The 19378-nt window shown below is 41.0% G+C and overlaps 1 protein-coding gene across 2 annotated transcripts in view; it reads right to left on the reverse strand.

Moving 5' to 3' along the window:
- The window catches only part of PTPN14 (protein tyrosine phosphatase non-receptor type 14), a 123884-nt gene that overhangs the window by 56250 nt on the left and 48256 nt on the right, over positions 1-19378 (reverse strand). For both annotated transcript variants that reach the window (XM_076334565.1, XM_076334566.1), the window contains exon 3: positions 14920-15089. In XM_076334565.1, the coding sequence (XP_076190680.1) occupies positions 14920-15089 (170 nt within the window). The remainder of the gene's footprint in view (positions 1-14919; positions 15090-19378) is intronic.

Here is a 19378-nt window from a genome sequence, read left to right on the forward strand (position 1 = left end):
GTGGGTGCAGAGCAGCATGCAAGTGTATTCAGTTGTTTATTCAAAGAGCAAGTGAACACATTCAAACTTACAGAATGTGTGCTTAACCTGAACTTAAAAAAAAAAAAAAATGCTCCGGTAGCCTACAGTGAAACCTTGTTCACGAATTTAAGGAACTCATTAAAAAAAACCCTATCAGTAAAACCTTTGGGTAGTATCCCAACCTCACATCACCAACATCCGAGAAAGCTCTATTGATTTAGTGGAATTTTACCTTGTAGGGAGCTAAAATCCAGTCCATTCACTACTGCCTTTTACAGTAATCTGTCCTGGTAATAAGAAAACACTGCTTGAAATGTGACACAATGAAGTTGCCACCTATCTATAGGCCGTCAGTACAAGAGCTCATATTCCTGTTGAAGCACCTACGCTCACTTTCAGCAGAAAACAGGAAAACTCGGGTTGCTTCCACCTCCCGAAGAGCTTGGTGACCCTAGTGTTTTCACAGGAATTGTTGAAAACAGTCACCCCATGCATCAGTAAATCATGCAATGAAACCACGGCCCAGGAAGTTTGACGTCCCAGTGAACGCAACCCTGCAAAAGTGAACACAGCTCTGATAACAACAGGATGTTGCCAGAGAAATATGTGAATCAGTGCCCTGTTGGGTGGGTAAAGTAGATCCATTTCATGAAATGAATAATTATTCTTTGTAAAAGCTTCAAAAACAGCTGAAGATATCAAGTGCAAAAGCAGCTGCCAAAGATAAAACAGTGAACCAGTAAACATCTCACTGCACAGGAATCTGCCATCTTCCGACACTGAGATTTCTGCCAAATTCTTGTTGAGATTTTCAGCTGCATAAGGGCCTCCACACAAATGCTTCTTTTAAACACATTCAGAGACAGCAGGATTGTACTGCCATCCAATTGCAGCTCCAGCAAGGCAAAAAAATATTAAAGGTACTCAGCTGCCTGAAAAAGGGTATGTTTAGAACTAGTTTTTGTAGTTTGTCTGTCAGCTATAAGAGAAGGGAAAAAGTTTGCTCCAGCCTGCAGTACAACCATCAAAATTCAATAAATTTAACTGAAGACTGGCAGTGCTACTGTAACCAAGATTTCCACTGCCTACTGAATTGTCAAAATTTAAAAAGCAGTTAGAAACCCCAATCAAAAAGCACAGGTCTGTTTGCTCACAGGTTGCTGCTACTGGCTTGACCCTCTTTCTGACACTGTAGCCAAATTTCAGACATCTACCTGGGACTTCTAAATAGAAGACCAGCGAGCCTCAGTTCCCTTTTCAAAACACGCAGTAGAAAAGAGAGAATGAATCACCTGCAGAAAGTGATGCACAACAGAGGAATCCTGAATCATGCTGTGGTAATGCCCATTTCTTCTCACTGATTACACAGGAAGTCTAGAGCAACCTTCATTCTTGAAGCTTCATCAGGCGAAACTACATGACTGAGGTAGGATCGATCTGTGTCATGAAGACTTTAAGTAGCATAGCCCATAGCAGCCTGCGCTTCCCCAAGGAGAAACCACTAGTCACTGCTACTGCATCACGTGGGAAGATAAACAGGAGAATACTAGCCCCAATCTAGGTAACACATTCATCTGTCAAAACCAGTGCCTTAAACTACACCAGGAGACAAGTCAGAAGCAGCATACCAATCTATGAGGTACACCATAATATTCACTGTGTACGCAGTGCTCCTTAATGAATGGGCAACCTCATTCTTGCAATGATATACATTGCTACTACACCTTAAGGGGAAAAAAAAAAGGCAGTCAAGCACTTTGCAATAGTCTAAATGACAAAGGCAGCGAGCGGCACAGTTCATAGATTAGAAGAGGAATGATCCTTTTCCTCTTCATTTGAGGAGATGCATAAAGGCTGATGGGCACTTCTGTGAGTCAAGCAGCTAGGGATGACAACTGTCTTCCATTTTTCCACTTTTCTTATCCTTTTCTCCTGTAAACCAAAAAATTGAAGAGAACATCTTTTTTTTCTAGGGAAAGCAAAATCACTCCATGACAGTAACTGTCTCTATAGCTATCATACTAAAATTTCACAGAAGAGGAAGAGAAGAGTCATTATGTATTCAGTAATTTTCAGAGTAACTCTCAAACTCCTCACTGTTAGCCACAAGTGAGAAATTAGAAATAGAGATTTGCTGAAATAACTTGCTCCTTTCTTCTGCCTAAAAATTTGACAAACAGATTTATAAACATGCACCATGCCTTCTCCCAAAAAAGCTTTCCTTAATAAGACCCTAATGTAACAGGCCAGAACTAAGCTCTGAAAAGTTGGGCAGAGCCTTCGTAGGGCAAACGCAAGCGAAGTGGATGATAAGCTGTTCCTCTTTCATAAGTAACCAAACATCATTCGGCCTTTACTTTGAAACTCTCTCATTTTATGCAAATGTTCTTTCTAGTTTATGGGCAACAAGAGTTTATTTTCTTTTTCTCTTTCTTCTCCTCAATTAAGGAAGCAAAAGGAAACAGTTCTAGTACCAGCATGTCACTTGTTTGATACTAGAACTCCATAGGCTTGTTTATTTTCATAAAAGTGTATTAAAATATGGGCTATTTTTAGGCTAGCAAATTACTTCTTGTGTCTCTTCCATGTTGCTACAAACGAAGTCCTCTGCTCTGTGCAACCTACCAGTTCAGAGGGATGCCTGTATATACAACATTTATACTGACGTAATGTAACAGCACACCCACAAAACTGAACTGCGTCCACTATCACACAAGTGCTTCCAGACCCCAAATATTCTTACCTGTGGCCAATCCCAATGGGAGACACAACTAACACCACCTAGCAGCTCAGAATCAAGCCCTTTGATGCAGTTTGAGACCACTGGAAACACTGAAAAGACAATGTAACAGATGCCCTGAAACGCTGCCAGTTTTCCAGCACATAGTAGCATTCCCATTTGGAAACAATATTGTCCTTACAATTTTTTTAAATGTAACTGCTGCATAGCAAAGCCAAGGAACGACATTCCTCCTGCCTCTGCTTCTGTTTCATTTTTTAAGGTACAGGAAAACCTCATTAACTACTGTTATCTCTTCTCAGTGCTCTTCCTGATGACAGTAGTAAATGAAACAACGAGAAAAGAGATTTTTAAAAAGGTATCTTAGCTTTAAAGAAGTTTACTCTTGGCATATGGGCAGCAAGAAATAAAAAGCTACTTCACCCCCAAATTTAGGGACAGTTAATTTAGTTCAAATTACCTTTTCTCTTCGTGCAATGCAGAACATCATGACGTCTAAACGAAAAGAGCAATTCTGCCTTACAGGAAAGGAAAAAATCCTTCTACTTGCTTTTAGTTGTGTCTGTCTGGTTCAAAAAGACAATACACTAACAACCTTCAGGGAACAAAATCCACCAGAACTGATCCTATTGAGAGTCAGTCCAACAGCCACCACAGCAGAAACTTCTTCACTAAGTTTACAGAAACCTCTCGACTGAAGCTCAGTCTTTGCTTCAGAGAGAAGGCAATGAAGGCAGCAGGAAACCCCCTGCCCACCGTGGTGAGGGCAGAGTGCTCCCGTCTGTCAGGAAACGCTCAACTTGAATTTCAAGTCTACCAAATATTATTTCTGTTTAGAAATGAAACTATAATAAAACAAAGTCTGATTTTTGTTTGCCATTTTGTATGTCATTCCCTACATCCTATCTTAAGCCTGACAGTCCTTGAGAGTAAATACCTAGCTGAAGGTCTCTTGTAGAGTCTTCAAGTGTGAGTAAATCTAGCTGGGCCATGTTGTTAAATACAACTTCTTCTGACAAATCCCCTAGGTGTGTACGCAGAAGCTTACTATCCATACGCTCATCCTCTCACCTTAAGACAGTCTGCAGTTCAAAGAAAGCAGGATGCAACTTTCCACTTCATTCCAAAAAGTAAGCAAGCTGCAGTTTTCATGAGCTTGTTCTACTGCCAATTACAGCAAGATTTAAAATCACTTTTCAGCACTATTTAAGATAACCTGTTACAAACACAAAACAAGAATGGGGGACATGTTCAGATCATACAAGCAGACTTTCAACTGGTTTTCCATAAAGACACACACACGAAATGGGTACTGTTAACAATACAGCTAAGACTATGCAACCGTATGTGTGTGCGGCACTGGGAAATCTAACAGGGGAAAGCCAAGGGCCAAGAAGGACAGGATTTAAATAGAACTGATGCTCCAGGTTATCCCAGTGATCCACATAACACAAGCATTTATTGCCAACAGCGGTGAGGACAGCTTCCTCACAGGCTGAGGAGCAAAAAGCAGTAGGTGTGACTCATCCAAACATGCAGCTTCGTACACAAAGCAAGCTCTTCACTAATAAAAAAAGGCGGCCAGATTTCTAGCCTCAGCACCATTTCAACTGTCAGCTATCACAGAACAAACATATAGGCCACTCAAAGGTTTTCGCTTCCTCGCAGAAAGGCAGAAGACTCTCTCTCCTGCATCAGAAGTTGGTTAGACCTCCAAAGCAAGTTTCAAAATCCTTCATTTATTTCCTTCTCTTTAAGGATCATAATATGTCCCAAGTACCAGGTTCAAACAGTCTCATGGACCTTCAGCTCTTCTTTCTGGAATTAAGGTTCAATCCTGACTGTCCTATGCAATTCAAGACACGTTTTTAACATGGTGGTTTGCAGCCGTGTCCTAATCATAAACAGTCGCTTCCTCTGGTGACCAGGAATAGGACACGAGGAAATGGAATGAAGCTGCGTCAGGGGAAGTTCAGATTGGACATTAGGAAAAGGTTCTTCACTGAGAGGGCGGTCGGTCACTGGAACAGGCTCCCCAGGGAAGCGGTCACAGCACCAAGCCTCTCAAGAGTTCAAGGAGCATCTGGACAACACTCTTAGTTATATGATTTCATTTTAGGTAGTCCTGTGTGGAGCAGGGAGTTGGACTCAATGATCCTTATGGGTCCCTTCCAACTTGAGGTATTTTACAATTCTATGATTCCTCCTCTGTCCTGCTGCACATACCTGCATTTTCTATCCATCTGGCTCCCTCTGCACTTCTGAAACGGATGCACAATTAATGAACTGTCATCTCTGAAGTTTCATGGGCCATGAATCTAGTCCCCCTCAAAGCCATGCTATTATTGAAGAATGATACTTCTTTATTTGGTAAAGCTAGGTGCTCTTTTTCCTTCTGGTTTTTGGAAGCTATAGAGTACTTGGAGTCATACCTCTCATGCCTTTATTTCCTTGCTGTGTCACCAATCTAGTTTGAGTTTTGTTTTGAACATCAAAAAAAATCCCAGACTGAAATTCATATCATTACCTCATTTCAAGAGCTGCAAAGTTTAAGGAAAATCCTAACATACTCAATAAAAATCACAAGCATAGACAATAAAATTGTTACATCATTCTACCCAGGTGCAGAATTTTTCCAAAAAATCTGAATCGTTTCTGGTTCCCAACTATGGTAAAAGCCATCCACATTCCTCACCCCCCAGCAGGAGTCAGCAAGAGCTGCTCAGCGTTCAATGCAAGCTCAGGCCACCCAGCCAACGTACAGGTTCAGCAAGTGTCTCCAACAGCACACGTGCCCAGGTGGACAGGAAAGGAAGATACAAAGTGCCTTTTCCCAAGCGCAGATGCCTTCACCAGCATGACTGGTATGGAAGGATTCAAGCTGGTCTACCTAAGACCAGAGAGGAAGCTCTGGCACTGTGTGTAAATGGTGTATCTTTACATTATGAGAAGAGTAGAAACTCAAAATGTAACCTTTGCTGCCATTCAAAAGGGCCCAATAAATGTCCAGAGTACTCCAAAAGCATCTGTTCTACTAAAATTGAACATACAAACAGTTCCTATCAGGAGAGCAAGATGTAAGAACACGTGACTAAGCCCCGGAACATAAAATAAGTATTATTTCCTCATGTTCAGATATAAATGTGATACTGCCTAATGCCAAGACATTCCTGTTACAACATTTCTAACCATCACAGCCACTGCCTTCAAAACACACTAAAGCAAGAATTCAGGCTGAAGTATCCAACACTGTATTTATAGTTATGCAACATTATTTTTTTAGAATTGCTACATATGTACTGCCCAACCACACACATGAAAACACATTCACTTTCTGGTCTAAAAGCACAGTGTAATGTAATAGATTAGATCTAAGCGTCAACAGTTTCTTAAAATATCTGGCACAAAGAGCTCAGCTTTCAATAACCAACACACAGAGAACAAGCTCCCCATTCACTGAAGAAAGTCAGCTGGGAGAAGGGTTTGCCCTCCTCAGCAAATTATTTTATAAACAGGGAATTAATGTTGAATCTTAGGTCTGCCTTGAAGGAGTTCTTATTTTTAAGTCAAAGTTTAAACATCCACTAAAATACACATCCAAAAAGAACCAACTCAAGAATATTACTGAAAAGCAAAACAATGCATTTGCTGCAATAATATGACCACAAGAAGACCCAAGCAAATGCTGCACATTATTTATTGTTGCTGTCCTTCGAAAACAACATTAAAGCTAATTAAGTATCAGCTTGTTTACAGCAAGGCAGGCTACAGGCCTGTGTTTTTTATGCTGCAGTAGCCACTAATATTAAAAAAGTCCAATAATTAAAACAAAACAATAAAACCATCAAAGGAGCACCAAAATGCAAATACCCCAGACTGTCTAATCCTGGGTGGCCACCCAGGGCTCTTAAGACTCATGCAGCTTGCAAGCAGTTCCAGAGCTGCTCCCCTGCCCGGGCTACGTGAGCTCCTAGACAGTATCTGGGCTGGCTGAGAGCGTTGCTGTTTAGTCCCAGATTCCTGCAGCCGGAAGAAGAAAAAAAAAAAAAAAAAAAAAAAAAAAAAAGGTTGACATTACCAAGTTACTTCAGGACCCATCCACACTCTTGTCCAACAGAAGACAGCTGGGATCCCTGGGGACTCAGGACTCCCTGGGGGTTCACAACTACCTGCACCTAGCAATGAAACCCAGAGCTTGCCTTTCTCCCAGTCTTGGGAGATACAGTGCAGTTCCAGTCATGAGACGATCAGCACTGGGATCATGATCAGGACCAGGACCTGTAGGGTCAGGCAGGCTGGCAACCACAGTCTAAATCAAAACAGGATTCTGCTCCAGCAGAAATTTCTTTGCCTCCAGTCGATTTATAAAATTTCAGCTCCAGAGTTCCTGCTCCTTCTTCTGGGAGACTCCACCACAGTGTCTCATGAATAGTCTCATGAATAAGACATTTACATTGGTACTTGTCCTAAATCTTTTACTGTGTTTCATGACACAGCACCTACTTAGACCGCTGTATATCAGTTCTTCAGTTAAAAAAGAAAGAATTAGTACCACCACATATAGGTCAGTTGGCACCCCATGCCACTTCACAGTTGTTCCCCACCATTCCCCTGTAAAAATTATCCAGTAATTTGACTCTCCAAACCATTTAGCTGAGAACAAAAGGTTGACAGGATTCATGGGATCAAATTATCTTCCATTTCTAAGGCCTGCCATTCTCACAGAACATTCTGTCCTTTTTGGTTCATTTGACATGACTTCCATGTATAGCAGTGATTGTCTTAATTCATGTGAATCATTTAAAATTACAGTCCATTGACCTATAGCTCTCTATAAAACAGAAATATGATATATATAAAATATATATAATTATAAAGTTGGAAATACTCTGTCAGAAGAAAGGAGCTACACTGGTTTATGCTACGCAAGGATCCAGCCCAATATAAGAAACAGACAAAGAGAACCAACAAGAGACTTTTTAACTGGAAATAGTTAAAAACACGGGACTGTTCTGATCATTAGTATCATATTTGTGTTGAAGAGAACAGTCTTGCTTCTTAGTGAAGAGGTGCATCATCTTTCCAGTTGGGCAAGCCACACAGCTCTTTCTAGTGCCAACGGTGTGAGCAGAGCTGCTCCGTAAGCACAGCACAGCTGATCGGCACATGCTTACTAGTTATGACATTTCCCAGAAAAGAGGGCAATGAGAAACTGGTTGCGTTCATTTCTCTGGAAGCTACATAGCCTGCTCCCGGGTATCATTTTTCCAAGACAGCAGGCATGCTCTTAAAACATTTGCTGGGAAGTACACCGTAAACACGAAATGACAAAGGTTCTTGGGAAGAGACAAATTTGGACAAGGCAGTAAGGCTTCTGCTGCCTGAAAACCGAACTTTTTTCCCCTCAGTTACACCAGTAATACTGAATGGTTATATCCTGACTTAAATCTCTAGGTGTGAGAGGTCAAACTCTGGCCTTTTGTTTTTTTAAATACTCCACCTTCCCACTTGCCGTGTATCACTCAGTTCTCACTCATTTATCAACCAATCCAACTTAACCACACATCTCTCTCCTCCTCCCATCCTGCATGATATTTCTCTGCACTTTTGTAGAAGAAAATTTTTTTAAGTGCTGCTGAATTTTTAAGAACCATTGGCATTAAAAAAATCTTATGGGTGTACCAGAGGTGTATTAACAAGCACGGCCACACAACCTGTCACAGTCCATCACTTCAGGCAAATACAGTCAAGGCTGCCCTGAACAAATCAGATGGTACATATCGTGCTGCTTTTTTCTGACACGCTGTGATATACAAAATAATAATTTTAGACAATAAAGTCACCACAGTGCTCAAATCAACTACCATGAACTCAAAGGTACACACAGAGACTTCCCAGACAGCCACAAGCTGCAGGTGTAACCAAGCATGAAAAGCAAAGCATCCTCATGTACCTTACAAACTTAACAGCCAAAAGAGTTCCACATCACCGAGCTTGCCACAAAACCAGGCTGGCACAGGAGGATATGTAATATCAGCCTTAACACAGCAATTAAAAGCACCATGTAAAGACAGCAGTGACTGGTACAAAACTCCAACTGATTGTACTTGTATTAAAAGCTAGCAACACAGGAGGATGTGAAACTTCAGCTTGTTCAAAAAAAGTAAAGCAAAGCAGACTAAAAGCAAAGATAAGGTCAAGTAGGCGAGACATTCAAGAAGGACTTTTTTTTGAGGGGAAGGAAAAGAAAGTCCAGTTTATAAAAAAAAAAAAAAAAAAAAAGTAGATTTGCCAGAACATTTTTCCCTGTAAATATGAAGCAGTTAAACATTAATTTTTTCACATCTACTTTATCCGCACGTGATTTAAAAATTCATACAGTCCTAAGAGTCTGTAGCTCTGTATGTTTTAGAAGAATGTCTGTTTAAAAATTCTTCACCTAACACTTGAAGAAAAATAAAGAAAGAGAAAGGCAGAGAATTGTGAAGAAGAAATATTTCCTTAAAAGACAAACAGAAAAAAAACAGCTACAAGAAATGGTGAAGAAAAGGGTAAGGCAGCAAAACATCAGAGGAAAATGTTCACTTAGTTAAAGGAGGATAACTTTGAGGCTGATTTTTCACAGGCCCTCCAGAAAAGAGGCCTGGCAGCCACGGGCTTTAATTTTCCACCTGCAAATGCATTCATTCCCACACTTTACAGGTGCAGCCATCCCATTCCAAACACTCTGTGTTTTCTTTCACAGGAAAGCTGTACAGCACATTCTTCTGGGAAAGCGCAGAGCTGACAGCTGAACTTGGGGCAGAAGCCCAGTGCAGCACAGTGCAGATGCTGGAATATGTCCCTCCCTACACAGTTGTGCATACCAGACCTACCATGCACAGCGCCACGGGGACCCAGCCCCGCTGGTGGCAGCCAGACTAGGAACTGCTCTCGTTTTGCAGGATTGTGCTGTTGCAGATTGGGGCATAAACACCATCGGATATTACTGTGTACAGAGCACATAGTAAGATACTGAAAGCTTCTTCCAAGAAAGAAAAAAAGAAAAGCCAGACCAAAGCACACCTTCATTCCTTCACAGGAGGCACAGCAGTATCATGTGTGAAGATAGAGATACTGTGGGGAGCAAAATGTAACTTCAGTTTTCCCTTAGAACTGTGGGGAAAGAAAAGAAAAAAAAAAAGCCATGGATTGTCTGATACTTGTGCAGAAAGCAGCATCGCACCCACATTTTCAGAAAGCCACAAAAGACTGTGTGGGTTCTCTGTTTTTGGAACAAGAGCACAGTGAAAGCAAGCTTGTTTACTTTAGACACTGTACAAAGACTTATTTTTTTTTTAAATAAATGGTTGAAAGGATGCGTCCCCTCTGAGGAGTTAGCAGAAAATAAAAGGCAGATTTATATTTCTAATCTATGCAAATATCTACTCTACAGGGCATCACAAAGACTGCTTTATATCAGACAGTATGCAGATCCCAGGTGCTTTAAATATGCCAAAAGCACACACAGCATCTCCACCTGCGATGGCTGCTCACTCTGAGAACAGCTGGATGACTAAAAAGAGGTTGTCTAAGTAGCCTTCCATGAAAAATGCCTTTTGGTAATGTGCCAACCCCCAAAGTCCCATCCAAATGGCTCCTGCTGTAGCTGCCATCAAGCCTGGAGAGGGTTTTTTTGGTTGGTTGATTGTTGGTTTCTTTAAATTTGGTTTATCGCAAATTCTTCTAGAAATTTTCAAATTGTAGCAATTACAACATGGTGAAACTCCTACTGACACCTTAAGAAATTGTCATGGGGCTTTAATTCATAATTCTCCCTGGAAGATGTCTGTGGGACTGGGTGCAGGTAGAATGCCAGGACTAGAGGTGGGGGAGATACTGGAGTCACTGGGATCTTGGAGGAGACAGGATTAAGATCAAGGGCTATGTACAGATGGGAGCCTCAACCCAAGACAAAAGAAACAGAGTAGAAAGAGTAGGGAAATATGAGGACTAGAGGGTAGGAAATAGCTCTCCTAGGAGAAGGCCCAATGTCAAGAGTACAATGCTAGAAGGCATAGCAATAACGTTTACTTCATTGCCATTACCAGAAAGAAGAGACAGGTACTCTACAAGTGGCGGCTGCTTTCTGTACATTTCCCTAGGACATCCACAGGAAGCTTCCGTCACAAGTCAAGAAACATGGCTGTCCTGAGAAGCCTCATCATTCGCACTCAAAATCACTAACCGAACAAGACTGATGATGTCCTGCTGGCACTTCTTACCCTGTCCCAATGCTCCATGTAACTTTGAGGAGGAAAAAACACCCACACCGCTAATGTTTGCATCATTAAGCAAGTGTCAATTTTGTAAAAAAAAAAAAAAAAAAAAAAAAAAAAAAAAAAAAAAAAAAAAAAAAAAAAAATGTGAAGACCTGCAAGCCAGACTCAGACCAGAGTCAGATCTGACCTACTAAAACAATTAATGTGTCCCCCAGAGTACTCTTTGCCTCATCTTTTCTTGCAGGCCTCAGAGGCTGACTTCAAAGAGCTGTTAGCTGAATAAACTGCTCTGGCAGTCTTGTCTTTTCATTTTCTTGGATCCCACAGGCCCTTTTTTCTCATCAGAAATACCTCTTACAAATTAACTACAGGCATCCCACATTAAGTCATGGCTGTGCTTGTGTTTACACAACAGGCGCCTGCAGGTCCTCAATAACACATGCCCAACCCAGGTAACCCATTCACCCACTCAGTCGCTCAATACCCATTCACACCTTTGAAATGATGAGGTCCTTTGGGCACAAACTGAAACACAAGAAATTCCTTCTAAACATAAAACTCCCTTCTTTATTGCAAGGGTGACTGAACACTGGAACAGGTTTCCCAGAGAAGGTGTGGAGTCTCTCCATCCATGGAGATATTCAAAACCCAATGAGACACAGTCCTAGAGCAATTTCCTCTAGTTGACTCTGCTCTGAGTAGACGATCTCCAGAGGTACCTTCCAACCTCAACCATCCTGCAACTCTGTGGTTAGCACTGCTACTTGTGTTTAGCTTCAGCAAGTCAACAGACGCTCCCACATTGTACCTCTGAAGGACACCACTGACTTCTTACTAGATTACTATTCCACTCCTCTCACAGCACGTCACGTACGGAAAGGTTTCCATAGACACTGTTCACCACTGAGGGACATAGCGCTTGGGGCAGTGTTACTCACCTTTATTTCTGCACCCACATTTGGCTTGTGCAATACAGGAAGTTACCAGCAAGACCATGAAGAGCTCCTGACCACTACCAACACCTGCAGGCAGCTAAAATCCAGAAGCCTGCAGGCATAATTCGCATTTTAGACTTCCAACAGTAACGACAAAATGTAAAGTTAGGAATCTATAAATAAATTATTATGGCTTCACCTAAATATGAATTGTCTTATTTGTACAATGATTCCTCCTGTTGGTCCCAATTGCCAAACAATAGCAGAACACAAAATGGTCCACAGATTGTTTCGAAGAGTCAGATGGTCTTTCAAACAAAAATTATTAAGGAACACTGCCTCAGAGCCACTGACCAACCCCACAAGTAATGCTCCTCTCAACCAACAAAACCTAAAAGCCTTGGATCATTTTCCCTCTTCGTGATGACAGCACATGAGGTGCAGGGGGCTGCAGTTGCTGGAAGCAGGGAGGAATATTCAATTTGGAACAAATCTCTCAAAACCAGCTATCAAGCCAAAGTCTATAATCCTACAGATCAGAGGCAAGGAAAACCAACTAATTAAACCAATTCCTTGGCTTTTGAATACTTGTGGATTATATAAGTGTTTGCTGAAGTACTCTCAGACGACTTTTCATCATCTTCAAGGAATATTAATGAGCCCTGGAAATTAATGAGTCTACAATTAACTAAAAGCCTGGACTGAGAGATGAGTTTGATCTCAAGCTCCAAACATGGCCAGGCAAGCTCAGGGCTGGAGATATCTCCAGCAAGAGAAGGTTACAAAGGTAACAGGTTCACTGCTAGCAGTGCTGTCACTAGCTTTGCAGCTTCAGCCTTTGCTGGTGGTTTTGTTTTGGGGTTGGGATTGTTTGTTTGTTTGTTTGTGGTGGTTCTGCAGCTTCCCAGAAGGAGATGAAGTGTCTGATCGTGAGTTTTGGATTTAAGACAGATTTATCATTTGTACGTAAATATAAGTCAAACACATAGGCACTGAGTGGGAGAGTCTAGTGCTTACCTCATCATCATGGGTAATCGTATCATGATCAAGCCTAATCCTAAAAGCAGCCAATCTCAATTTCAAAATAAATGTTTAACCAGTTTACCAAGAGCAAACAAAGCCAAAAAACCTACACACCACACCCCCCCCATCTGTCCACCTAATCACAAATTAGACTAAGCCTTTCTCTGCCATTTGTTTTGGAGGAGTCCTCCATGTCCCCACCACTCATTGCTTCAAACATGAGATTTACCGCATCTACCTAGAATTGCGGAGTTGAAGGTTTGCTGCCATCACATTATCTACAGTGAAGCGATTCCACTTTGGGGGGGGAGGAGGGGGAAATCTTAACAGGCTATTCTGTATCTGAGATCCGTTAGTAAGCTGCTGGTTTTGCTACAGACATTTAAAGAAACGTAAGAGGCACTTTTATAAGACTCTGCAGCTTATGTTATCAATCACTTCAGAAAGAAAAACAATTCAGCAGCCACTCCAATTGGGCATGCTGTGAAGTTCAATTGCCACTGAAATGTTTTGTTATTACCAACTTGGGCAGAATGAGCAAATACACCTCTGCAGGTGAGCTATGAATGAGCAATCAGCACCGCAGGCTGCAGCTTGAAGAGATAATAGCATCCAAGTAGCTACAATGCTTCCTTGCACACAACTAGGCCAGGATTGGGATGACAAAAGTGAGCAACAGAACATTTCAGACATTCCGACCGCATGTTAAATAATTCTGAAGAAAAAGGTATGAGGCTTCCCTCTCCCAAAGCGTACAAAGCAGGAACACACAGATACAGACAAGCATCGATGTTCAGTCTATTCCCAGGGAAATGGAAGTTTTGTGATGCTTTCAGCCCATTGTTTGGCAAGAATTCTGCATATATAGTAGTCAAGGGATTGCTTGACAGCTGTCATTTTAAGAATCAAATCTTTCGCATCCTACTAAAGTCAATTCTCCAGTTCAGTGTTAAGAAAAAATCCTTTAAAATACACAATCTGCAATATAAAAAACGCTTCACATCTTGCACATCTTCTAGAATTAAAGCCGCTCTTTTCTCCACCATTTATACATCTTTTTTTAGACATGACCACCAGATGGTGAATTTCAGGTTTGCAGCAACAGAACATTTTTTTCAGTGGGGAGGCTTCTGCCACCCTGTAGCCCTCACCCACTTATTCCAGGCTTTACCTCTAGTTGTGCTGATGCAACTTTGCTCTAGACCAGATAAATGAAATAATTTTGGTTAAAAAGAAAACAAGTCCACCCCTTTTTGGGTGAGGTGGGCTTTTTTTTTTTTTTTTAATTCAAATACAGCACAGATGTGCAAAAACCACACAGTGATGTGGTTTACAAGAATAGCCCCTCAAAACAGTTGCATTGTTACAACTGCAGCACAGGGCTCTGAATAAAAGAGTAATTCCCACTGAAGTTGTTTGCAAAGGTGCACCCTGATCATAATTAAAGAACTAATACCCCCTAACAATTTTAATCCTTTTGTGAAGCATAAGGGGCAAAATCAGGAGTGGGATGGGTAAAACCCAGAAAAGATGCCAAAGTTCACTTTCAGCAAAGCACAGGCAGACGTAAGAATAATAAACTAAAACTGTATATAGAGGTCCTTTGCCTATGGCTTCCTTTTAATCAGTAGAAGGTTACAGAAAAAGAATACGGTCACCATGGTCTCTTTCAAAATTTATGTCAGGTTTTTAAACAGATATCTATTCTCTTTTTGTTTCTGCAGTTGGTCGTGTATAATCATTCATCAATACTGTTTTTTTTTTTCTCCAAACAGATGTAACCAAGCAGTGACTTCTCTCACTTTTTCCCATTTGGGCAATCATCAGGAAAGGAAAGAACTAGATGATACATGAGCAAATATTGAATGCCAGAAACAGAGCAACTGTCTGCTCCCTCCCAGCTATATCACAATAGTGTGAACAGAGGGAAACCACATACCTTGTTACCTCCTGCTGCAGTCGGGAAACACTGGGCACATAGAACATTACCCCAAAGAAAAGCAAAGGCTCATTGGCAAATTTGTCCAGCTGCTTCTTCAGAGGCTTTTCCAGTTCAACCCAGCGGGCTTGCTGGCTCTTGCTGAGAAACGAAAGGCCAAAGTAGTGTGTCTAGATAAAGAAACAAAATAGTGTCAGTTTACCTTTTTCAGCTAGATCACACACACAATCAATGACACACACAATCAATGACACAAATGCAAATAAGAACAGATGGCATTGTGTAAATTTTTCCATATGCAAAATCAGAGTAATTTCTTTTTTACTGTCCTTTTTTATTTTTAGGACAATCTTGGAGACAATGAGAAATTAATACTGCAATATAATATACTTCATGGAATACTATCTGCCCCTTACCATCTCTCCCAAATGCGTATTAAAGAGCTCTAACTGACATTATGGCACAGGTGACATAAATGATTTACAGAAAGCATCTGAGTCTTTGTTTTCTTTTACACCTGTGCCTTGTGAACAGACAGCAAACACTAAGCCTGAATCAAAGCACAAAGGCTTCATGAGACTGGGTCAGGTCCGCTGCAGGCAAAGGACAAGGACTCTTCCAACTATAAAAAAGAATGCAAACCCACAGGCATATGTCAAAATATATCTACCAATACCAGAACCATTTACCCAATACAGAACATGTTTACTTTTTTTTTTAATGCACTCATAAGGTTTTATGATGGACAAGTATTACACTTAAAATGTGCCTCACACACTTAAGTTGTTTGCTCTAGGCTCTTACAGAAATACCAGGTTGAAAACCCCAGCTATTTTCTATCCTGTGTAAATCTCAGTGGCTGTAGTACCTCCTGTATAAGCCACATGGGACTGTTGCTGGTGGAGAGTAATTAACAAGGAACAGTGTTCAGAACTAGAGCTTCAAATACTACAAATTGGTAATAAGCAGCTGAAGGAATAGAACCCTTCATGATGGACTGGCTATCGAAAAGCCCTTAAACCACTGTCTTAAACACACTGATCTACTACTGCAGGCAAATGCATACTATAATTAACAGCAAGTACTATGACTACAGATCTGGAGAAAAGGCGAAAAAAAGTGTTCATGTTTAGCAAAGGAACTAATCCATCAGTTGCTTGGAAATCTGACTGTAGCCCTAACTGTGAAGTTTGTATCAACATCTTTTTCTTCAGTATTTCCAGCAATGCCCTCAGTATAAAATACCACTCTGTACTAACGCTGGAACGAATGAAACAGAAACTGAGAGAGGAAATTCTGTGGACACCAAGCAGATTTAGGATCTGAAAGTGGGATCATTACTGTTTATGCATATTTCTCTCATTTTATTTCAATAAGCTTTCTTGGTGTTTAATCCAACTGACTCCCTATTCAATGAAAACTTTCCAGTAGTTTCCATTAGATTAGATTAACCCTAAAACAAATAAAATACTTATTTTGTTGTTATAGCTTAACCTACCTGGACAACAATCCTTACACAGGCAGTCACAATCCTTTATACATAGCACCACATTTTAAATAAAGATACTTGAGACAAAGAATAGAGAAACCCCTTTTTGCTATTTTAAAAAACTTTCATTTGAAATTACTTTTAATACATTCAAAAAGTTTGGCCTATAAGTCATCCATCAAGATTTCACCAACTGGATTTCCCAGATGTTCACGCTTTTAAATAAAAAAATCTCAAAAGTAGCAGAAAAATTGCAAGCATTACACTTTGTAAAAGCCACCATCAGCAGCCTGTTTCACTTTGGTAAGGATACTTCTCTAAAAACCATTGCATGTACCACGACTTCGCATACAACACAAGGGCAACTAATGCAATATTGAAAAATTAAAATGCTTAGAAATTACAACAAGCCAGCAAGGGCAACACTGCTCCAACTGTTTTATAGCTGAGGGCATGCAAGAGAGAATCATATGCAAAAACTCTGAATTGGAGTGCAGGTGTATTTACTTTAGGGTCTCATTACGTACATATTTTCAACTTTGGAGAACATCCAGACTAGCATTTAACTAAGGTGATAATTAATTCAACTTGATTCCTCAATTAAGCCTGACAAACCTGCAGTATAGCTTGAACACTGCGCAGTCCTTTCTCTTTAAGCTCAGTTTGGTACAGTGAAGCAAGCTAGTTCTTTTTTGAAGAGAATCAATGTAGTATTTCCTTCTAGAATTTAAGGGTATCTTCAATAAATCAATCCAGGGCACAAATAAATAAAGAAGTCGGCATCTCCCATAGGATAAACTTAAAACAAAACTAACCAATTCACTGATACACGTCTACTCTCCCCCTGTAGTCATCACTGGATAAAAAGTTCTTTCTGATGAGCTCACCATGATAGTAAGTAGATTAAAATAAATGTGGGAGGGACAGTGGAGACAGCAAAGGAAAGGAATTCATGTGAAGGCAGAAAAAAAGCACAGTGATTTTACCACCTCATAAGGGAAATCCTTTAATGCACAAACTCTTGAAAACCACTGCAGGGCAGCTCATCCTCAGCAAGAAACAGTGCAGAGCTGCGAGAACAGATCTTCCATATTACTTTAAAAAGTAAACATTCACATCACCTAGGACCCACATTTGCAGTGTCAAGTACTTGTAAAACATCTAGCAACTAAGATGATTTGAAGTCAGAGGTCTAAAAGAATTATTCAAGGGATTAAGGGTATTGCAATTAAATAGCTCAAAAGAGCACAGTCCCTCCCCTTTGAGTGGGGGCAGGGGGACAATAAATTTTAGATTTGCTACAGTAGAAAGGCTCTTCAAGTACCAAATCCAGAATCCTGAAGGAATAAGAAGTGAAGGGAACGCAGTGTTTAAGCTTCTAGACTACAGCAGATACAGTGGCTCAACCACGGCAGCATGCATCTCACACAACTAAAAGATGACTGTTTTCCTGGAAAGCAGCCTGGAGAGATCGAGCAATTGCAGATGAAGCACAGGGACTGCAGAGCAGAGTTCAAGTCACAAATGCATGTACTTTGGAGAGACAACCAACAGAGTTATCTAATATCAGCTTCCTGTCACCAGGAACTTTACTTCTTGAAAACATTAGCATTTTTTAACAACCCACAGTGGGGAAGGACTTCCATAGCCACTACTGCGAATGCCTGAGGAGACTCTCTCCCCTAGGAACATTAATAATTCCAAACAGGAACAGAGGAACATGGGACTGGAAAAGGCTGGACCTTCAAGTTCAGCATGCTATGACCAGGCATATGACTGTCCAGAAGGCCTTACAGAATCTGAGTCATGCATTGCAATACACTCCAGCTCACAAAACATTTTTACAGTACAGACACCCCACAAACTAGGTAAGGGGACATAAAAATGGGATCTTTTTCTCTTTAAGCAGCTGATTGAAAACTAGGCTGATTCCAAAAGCTGGTCTGTTTGTCTATCTGTACAAAGTGAACCACTGACTTCACTCCAGTTTTCATGGAATAAATATCTACACCTATACCTGGCAGGCTCTGAAGTAACATGGGCTGCTCTAGAAGGTGCATCAGCAGTCAAAGTGGCAAAGAAAGTGACTGATGCTTTCACTTCTAAAAAAAAAGAAACAAAAAAATCCTTCTTCCAGCCACAGCTGACAGACTAGTGACACACACTGAAGGAAAGCTTTTCATAACACTAAATGTATGCACACACATCCATTCTGCAGACGAAGAGCTTCAGTTGCTAGTGCTTTTGGTCTGTGTAATCTGCAAATACACAAAAAGCTCTGTCAGAAAAGAGTTTACATTAATTTTCTCTCAAGGTTTTAAAATTTGTCTTACCTACCACACATGACTTCATATGTGGTACAAGGAAACTGGCTTACGCTCCTCCAGGAACTGTGGTCCTCTGCTAAAGCGGCGGACAAGAACCAGAGCACCTGCACGCCCCAACAACACTATGTGAAAAGGCGATCCTCCAAATATGGTGAGTCAGAAAAGAAAACTGGATACACAAAACCTGTGCTGAGAAGTCTTAAAAAAGACAACATTATAGCTGCCAGTTCAGGAGGCAACATATTCGTTTTGGACTTGGACTTAGCTATTCTCTCAAGTCCAGAACTACCCCTGCCTTTATGTTGGGCAAAAAGAGTAGAATTATCAACCACAGGAGACGACAGACACTAAACCAGGAAATCTCATTCAAAAGGATCCAACGAGACAGGCTCAGTGTTTATTAAAGCATTTGGTGAAGCGGCCAACTAAATATTTATCCTCGAGAAAGAGGCAGAGTTCCAGCTCCTCCGGGCAAAAAGCATTAAATCCTGCTACCCCGGGGCGCTCGCACAGAGGGGAAGGCACCATTTACGTCAGCCAATTGTTCCTAGAAGGTCTTTTGTCCAAGCGCTGCCTGAACCCCATCCCAGCTTCACTGGCAAGACAAGTCAAACCAAGCCAAACTTTGAGGCAACCTGGCTGC

Source organism: Aptenodytes patagonicus, chromosome 3 (assembly GCF_965638725.1).
Source record: "Aptenodytes patagonicus chromosome 3, bAptPat1.pri.cur, whole genome shotgun sequence".
Lineage (NCBI taxonomy): Eukaryota > Metazoa > Chordata > Aves > Sphenisciformes > Spheniscidae > Aptenodytes > Aptenodytes patagonicus.